The sequence below is a fragment of the Bidens hawaiensis genome, unplaced genomic scaffold (genome assembly GCF_021521415.1).
Source record: "Bidens hawaiensis isolate Kalapana, Puna unplaced genomic scaffold, B.hawaiensis_p1.1 tig00073109_1, whole genome shotgun sequence".
Classification (NCBI taxonomy): Eukaryota; Viridiplantae; Streptophyta; class Magnoliopsida; order Asterales; family Asteraceae; genus Bidens; species Bidens hawaiensis.
The window spans coordinates 11,673-19,357 of record NW_027502739.1 but is presented as its reverse complement, the minus strand read 5'-3'; the positions used below and the strand labels follow the sequence as shown (position 1 = coordinate 19,357).

General features: G+C 34.7%; 1 protein-coding gene across 1 annotated transcript; it reads left to right on the top strand.

Moving 5' to 3' along the window:
* The first annotated feature begins 2,380 nt into the window (after nucleotides 1–2,380).
* Nucleotides 2,381–7,318, top strand: LOC143606136 (boron transporter 1-like). Its single transcript, XM_077082007.1, has 11 exons — nucleotides 2,381–2,568; nucleotides 3,456–3,538; nucleotides 3,633–3,825; nucleotides 4,153–4,291; nucleotides 4,371–4,536; nucleotides 4,692–4,858; nucleotides 4,943–5,116; nucleotides 5,195–5,290; nucleotides 5,554–6,011; nucleotides 6,129–6,396; nucleotides 6,876–7,318. The coding sequence occupies exons 1-11, from the start codon at nucleotides 2,465–2,467 to the stop codon at nucleotides 7,152–7,154; spliced, it is 2,127 nt and encodes a 708-aa protein (XP_076938122.1). The 5' UTR covers nucleotides 2,381–2,464; the 3' UTR covers nucleotides 7,155–7,318.
* The last annotated feature ends 367 nt before the right edge of the window (nucleotides 7,319–7,685 follow it).

The window sequence follows — 7,685 nt, the reverse complement described above, 5'->3', positions numbered from 1 at the left end:
CTGTATAGTGCAAGTCCACCATCTTATGTTCAGGAAAAAACTCACCGCCAAAGACCCACCATTGTAAAATTCGGTTGATATCAAATTCAAACCTGAGAGTCTGAGTGTCACCTTCAACTAAAATCTTCATTTTTTCTTTTATACTAGTTGAGCTAAAGCGTATTATCTGAATACAACTTGTCATTGAAAATCCAAAACAAAAGTTTTCTTTAATTTTTTTAATTTATGAATTGTGATAGAGGTATTATATTTAATACGACATAGTATACCTCGTAAACATGATTCTCTTATTTATTTTATCTTCATTATTATGTTTACGAGGAGAATATGATATTTGACTATTTATGTTTTCTATGAGATTTGATATTTTCATATTATTACTTAAGTTGTTTCTTTTTCATGTAACGTGGTGCGATTCATTAAAGCATTGGGTTACATATGGATGCGAAACATATCCAAATCAAAGGAAATTGTAGCCGATTACATGGGAAAATTGGAGAGCTTTCAATGTATCATGATAGTGGTGGTATTCCATTTTTGCTATTGTGTTGTAATTCAGCTGCTATAGACATGTTTTTTTTACTTGTGGACCCGATTAACATCTTGTTGTTTCGATTTGGTGATTAATGAAATTTTGTTACGTCGTTCAATTTTTATTTTATTTTTTACATGTATGATGCATGCTTTGAAAACACATGTATTAGAGCATATTGCTAGTTTGACACCGTGTTTTTACACATTATCTTTTTTACTTTACCTTTTATTTAGACTTCTCTAATTTACAAACCTTCCAGAGTTAAAAGTAGACATAGAAATGGACATTGAAAATATAATATGTACTTTTAAGCCTTTGAAACTTCATCTTTCTTGCTTCAATTATTTGTATTCGATATACGCCCTACTTGGTTATCTTCTCACTAAGGTTATTCATAGAGCTCATGTTAAGAGTCCTTATAATAAAAACAAACATTGATACTGTTGATATAAGATTTCGCTATCATATATCGCTGTTTAAGCTATATCTTTCATAAAAAAATCACCTTCATAATAAAAATGACACCTCTCTATGTGTACAACAACAATGACAAGTTGTATTCAACCCGGCACGTTGTTGCAGGGACGTGGCAAAAATTTGATCGATATCGATTAGATTAGTTACCATATCATTAAGATACCGAGACTCGCTAAGTTAGCAACCAAAACATCTTCTAATAATAATAATAAATATAAATATAAATATAAATATATATTAAATGACGACGATGATAATAATAATAATAATAGTAAAGTTGCCGGTGAAGTGGTAAGGGGGAGTTGGTGTTTCATACGCCTAATATTTGATTCATGCCCCCTCCCCCCCAATTATATTGTTTCGACGACATTAGGTGATGATGAGAGATTGAAAGAGTATAATAAAGTGACGCTCACTGGTTGAATTTTTGAATTAAATAGATTTTATCTCACCGTACTGTCGTGTCTTCAGGCGAGCTTTCACAGGCATTGGCCTTATGTGAGGGTTTTCTCTGCATTGAAAGACGAGTTTATCCCGATGTGATGAATTTAATCAGTGGTCAATTTGGATGATTCGTTAGCCCTTCAAAATAACAACAACAATAATAAATAAAGAAATAATAAAATAATAATGGTGAAGGGAGACGTGTGTTCGATTCTTACTTGGGTCGGTTCAAAGGACTTCCGGGTGAATGGACGAATCAAAACTTAAACCCCGGGTTCGAACCATACACAGACGGAGTTAACGGATTCCTTTCGGTTCCCACTCAAGAGATACAGTCTCAAGACGGTCAAGGAGTCGACTTTAAACATAACCCCGAAATAAAAGGTTTACGCGTGAGATTATTTTCGTTCAAAACAAAATACATAATAATTGTGTGAAGCCAGCTGGGTAAGGTTTGTTAAATTGTAGTATAGTCTGGCAGTCGGTCTTCTTGAAGCTGCTATGTTCACAACTCCTTAAAACCAGTAGTAGTAAAATAATAAATACTTAAATACACTCTCTCTATATATTATTATTATATATATATATATATATATGTTTCATCTTAATTGTCTTCCTCACTGCATCTATCTCTGATCTATTACAGTGGATGTTCTTTTGACCATCACCATTTTCACATCTCATTCATATATATTCTTCTTCTTCTTATTATTATTATTATTATTATTATTATTATTATTCGATTTGACACTTGTATTTACAAACCCCACCATCTCACCACCACCACTTTTTCCAATCTCTATAAATCACATTCATTTCAACTCACATTGCTCTCAGATTCAAATCTACTTCTTCTTCCAATATTATTATTATTACTGCTTCATTTGTTTACAAATGGTTAATAATTAAGTAACTGTTACTTAGAACCTCATTCCAAACAATCAATTTGTATTCATACCTGCTGCTGCTGCTGCCTGCCGGAGTAAGTTTCCGGTGGTTGAATAAGCAATGGAAGAGACATTTGTTCCGTTTCAAGGGATTAAGAATGACTTAGATGGACGGCTTAGATGTTACAAGCAGGACTGGACTGGCGGCTTCCGTGCAGGTTTCCGGTATAAATGAGTTGTTGTTATTATTATTATTATTATTATTATTATTATTTTAATCTATTTTATTAACTAGTTGGTTTTCGGTTAACAGGTTCTGTTTATTCGGTTAGTTTGTTGAGTTTCGGTTCGGTTATTGACCAAAATGGAAACCGAAACAGAAGTATAATCTGTTAAACTATTTTATTAACCTGTCGGTTTTCGATTAACCAGTTCGGTTTATTCTGTTAGTTTGTCAGTTTCGGTTCGGTTATTGATCGAAACCAAAGAAGTCATTGGTTAATGAGTTAATCTATTTTAATAACCAATCGGTCTTCCGTTAGCTGGTTCGGTTTATTTGGTCAGTTTGTCGGTTTTTGGTTTGGTTATTGGCCTAAACCAAAACCGAAGTCATCGGTTAATATGGTTCATTAACCAGTGGATTTTTGGTTAAATGGTTGGGTTTATTCGGTTAGTTTGTCGGTTTTTGGTAAGGTTATTAACATAAACCGAAACCAAAGTCATAGGTTAATATATTTCATTAACTAATCAGTTTTTGGTTAACTGGTTCGATTTATTCGGCTATTTTGTCGCTTTTCGGTTTGGTTCGGTTAATAACCAAAACCAAACTTGGGCTAAAGTTTATTTTATAGAAATACATGAAACGGATGTATAAAAGCTAGAAATATATGAAAATATGAATGGTTCGATTCGGTTAATTTTGGTTAACCTGAGGGTACAAAAAAAAACAATAACCGATTTTCAGTTAATTCGGTTATCCATTAATTTCAGTTCAGTTTTGTAGATTTTTGGTTCGGTTTCGAATAATGGTTTGGTTATTGCTCACCCGACACGTTTTGTTGGGGATGTGAAAGTCTGTTATACTAATATCTAATTTGCTCTTAACATTGTAGAATTTTGGCTCCAACAACATACATATTCTTCGCTTCCGCGATTCCAGTTATATCATTCGGAGAACAACTGGAACGAAATACTGGTATACAAAACATATTTGTTAATAATGTTATTAATGCTTTTATAAATTAAGTTGTTTGTTAACTTTGTTTGTATGGTTAATATGGTACTTGCAGAAGGAGCATTGACTGCGGTTCAAACATTGGCTTCTACTGCATTATGTGGAATCATTCATTCCATTATCGGAGGCCAACCGTTGTTGATTTTAGGCGTCGCTGAGCCTACTGTTCTTATGTATACATTCATGTATAACTTTGCGAAACAAAGACCCGAATTGGGTCATAATCTGTTTCTTGCTTGGACCGGATGGTAAGCGTCTTCTCTTTAATATTATTATTGGTGTTACACACACACCCATATAGATATATGTGTATATATACAAGTATGCAAAAATGATCTTGACAAAAAAGTTAAATATAACCGACATTTATCGTTGATTTGTTATGTACGTGTATTTTAAAGTAGTTTAGAGACTTATCAAAACATGATTGAAAGTTTTTTCTTTTTCTTTAAAAAAAACAGTTATTATTATTATTATTATTATTATTATTTATAGTATTAACACTTGTTTTATTGTGTAATGCATTCTTAATGTTTATAATTCATTGTATGTTAATATTTTGCTTCAAATTTCAGGGTATGTGTGTGGACTGCAGCCTTGTTGTTCTTGCTAGCAATACTAGGAGCATGTTCTATCATTAACCGGTTCACCCGTGTGGCTGGTGAACTCTTCGGTTTGCTCATTGCCATGCTCTTTATGCAACAAGCCATCAGAGTAAGTTTACTTATATGTAGTGTACACATTTATATCATAAGTTATATATAGATTCTGATACTGAGTTAATGTTATTCAGGGATTGGTCGATGAATTTCGCATACCAGAACGAGCTGATACAAGACTAATCGAGTTTATTCCTTCTTGGAGATTCGCTAATGGAATGTTTGCCCTCGTTTTGTCGTTTGGACTTTTGTTGACTGGATTGAAAAGCCGGAAAGCTAGATCATGGAGATATGGTTCTGGTATGTATGCAAATATTATTATATATTTCAATATTTTTGGATTTTTTTTCTACTATTTATAGTAGTGGTAATCATATAATCAGTTGTTTTGAGTGTAAGTAACTTAAATTATTATTATTATTAATAATTTATTAATATTTATTTTGTGTTGGCAGGTTGGATCAGAAGCCTTGTTGCAGATTACGGGGTGCCCTTAATGGTCCTCGTTTGGACAGCCGTGTCATATGCACCCGCTTCAAGTGTTCCAAAAGGAATCCCAAGGCGTCTTTTTAGCCCGAACCCTTGGTCTCCCGGTGCATATGACAACTGGACCGTTGTCAAGGTACGGGGAGTGTTTGGATAGATGGTTTGGGACAGTGTTCGATTTTTCAAATCTATACTCATTATTTGAAATTATAAATGACAGGATATGCTTAATGTACCAATTCTCTTCATATTTGGAGCTTTCGTTCCCGCAACGATGATCGCAGTTTTGTACTACTTTGACCACAGCGTCGCGTCTCAACTCGCTCAACAGAAAGAGTTTAATTTGCGAAAGCCGCCATCTTTCCATTATGACTTACTTCTTTTAGGATTCCTGGTACTTATTAACTTCTTAAATATACATATATTATGCATTAGACCTATTACCTAACACTCACTTATCTAATGTTTGCAGACGTTACTGTGCGGTCTACTCGGTATCCCACCGTCTAACGGTGTCATTCCACAATCTCCTATGCATACCAAGAGTCTTGCTACTCTCAAACACCAGGTAAAAACCGTTGAAACGGTTAAAACTGTTACCGACCCCCCCCCCCCCCAACATCCCTTCTAATTTCAAAAGTATGCAGAAATCTTATATTTAAAGGTGGCAAATGGGTTGGGTCGAACGGGTCATGGGTCAGTTGAAAAAAGGGTTGTTTTGGTTTGGGTCGGAACAAGTTTCCGCTTTTTTTTTTTGAATGAGGATTTTAGTTTTTTTAGATTTTTTGTTTTTTATTTATAATTTGAGTTATATTAATGAGAATAATGCAGTTGCTAAGGAACCGGCTCGTGGAGACTGCACGCGAAAGTATGAAAATGCACTCGAGCTTAGGTCAACTATACGGAAACATGCAAGAAGCATATCATCAGATGCAAACTCCATTAGTCCACCAAGGACCATCGGACCGTGGGCTGAAAGAGCTAAAAGAATCAACGGTTCAGCTAGCTTCAAGCATGGGGAACATCGATGCACCAGTGGACGAGACTGTGTTCGACGTCGAGAAAGAAATCGATGATTTGTTACCCGTTGAAGTCAAAGAGCAACGCGTCAGTAACCTGCTTCAGTCGTGTATGGTTGGCGGTTGCGTTGCAGCAATGCCGGCTTTAAAACTGATCCCAACTTCGGTTCTTTGGGGTTATTTTGCGTTCATGGCGATTGAAAGCTTACCCGGAAACCAGTTTTGGGAAAGGATATTACTTTTGTTCACTGCACCAAGCCGACGGTTCAAGTAATGATTTAGATTAAAATGACTTATAATATTATTACTTGTTCATTATTGATGATTATATCATATATTCATATATATCACATACATGTCCCTAAACACTTAATGTTGCGTGTGCAGAGTTCTCGAGGATTACCATGCAACATTCGTTGAAACTGTTCCATTCAAGATGATTGCGACATTTACGTTATTCCAAACGACGTATTTGTTAATCTGCTTTGGAATTACGTGGATTCCAATCGCTGGACTTTTGTTCCCGTTGATGATCATGCTGTTAGTTCCGGTTCGACAATATATTTTGCCTAAGTTTTTCAAAGGTGTGCATCTTCAGGATCTGGATGCAGCTGAGTATGAAGAGGCACCAGCGATACCTTTCAATTATCCTCAGGTAAGCCGTAAACACTAAACCGCCTTCGAGGGGTGTAAACGAACCGAGCCCGAGCTCATTAAGGGTCAATCTCGGCTTGTTTAGAGCTCTATCGCTAAAGCTCGAGCTCGGGTCGTTTAAAGCTCTGTCTCTAGAGTTCGAGCCCGGCTCATTTTATTTTTTATTATTTATTTACATGTATATCAAAATTTTAAATTTTTTTATGTATAATATAATATATATTACTTAATTATTTTTATATAGTTTTACACATAATGATAGTTATTACATAAATATATTAAATAGATATTTATATAAATAAAAAATTACTTAATTATATTTATAATTTTATATAGTTTTACACATAGTGATAGTTATTATATAAATATATTAAATAGATATTTGTATAAATAAAAAGCTTGTTTAGGCTCGTAAGTCAGCTAGAGCTCGATATGTGAAGCTCGGAAAAATAAAAAAATAACTTTTCGTTGTTGAATTAGGAGGGAGAATTCGGCGCAAGAACTTCAACCGCCGACGTGGGAGAAGTGCTAGACGAAGTGATCACGAGAAGCCGGGGAGAAATCCGACGAACATGCAGCTCAAAAATGACGAGCACCACCGTGACACCATCAAGAGACAGCAAAAGTCCACGGATATCGATGACTGCATACAGTCCTCGGGTTAATGAGCTGCGAGCATTGCATAGTCCTCGATCGGCTGCACGAGAACCGTTTAGCCCGGTCGCACCATCTTCGTTGGGAAAAAGTCCCCGCAAATAAACCCGAGTTTACATGTGTTGTGTGACATTAAGCCTGCAACTTATTATTTGTGTTTTGTTGTTGTAGCAGGATAACCTGTGTTGGTTTCTTGTAATTAGTAATGTATATTTAACGTTTGCAGACTGCTTAGAATAAATCAAAATATTACTTTCAAGTAAACCAAACTTATTATTAAATCGGTCATTTTACCGGGTCGGATCACTTTATAAATAATTTAAAACAAAGTACAAAACTTCCTATCTTTTATAGTGATTTTACAATGTTGATAACATATGAAGTATTGAATAAACAAAATATAGTATGAAAATAATCTATAAAAGAACATATAAAAATAACATGTGTATGTATATTCATATATATTGAAATTATGGTACAAATACCTTCAATATGTTCCAGCTAGTTAACTACTTGTCGCTCATGAGCTATCAAGATCGAGATCGAAAAGCTTGAATTGAGTTGAGGTTGAGCAAATCGAGGCTTGAGCATAAAAATAAGCTTGTTTTTAGAGTTTGAGTAATCCGTATACTATTT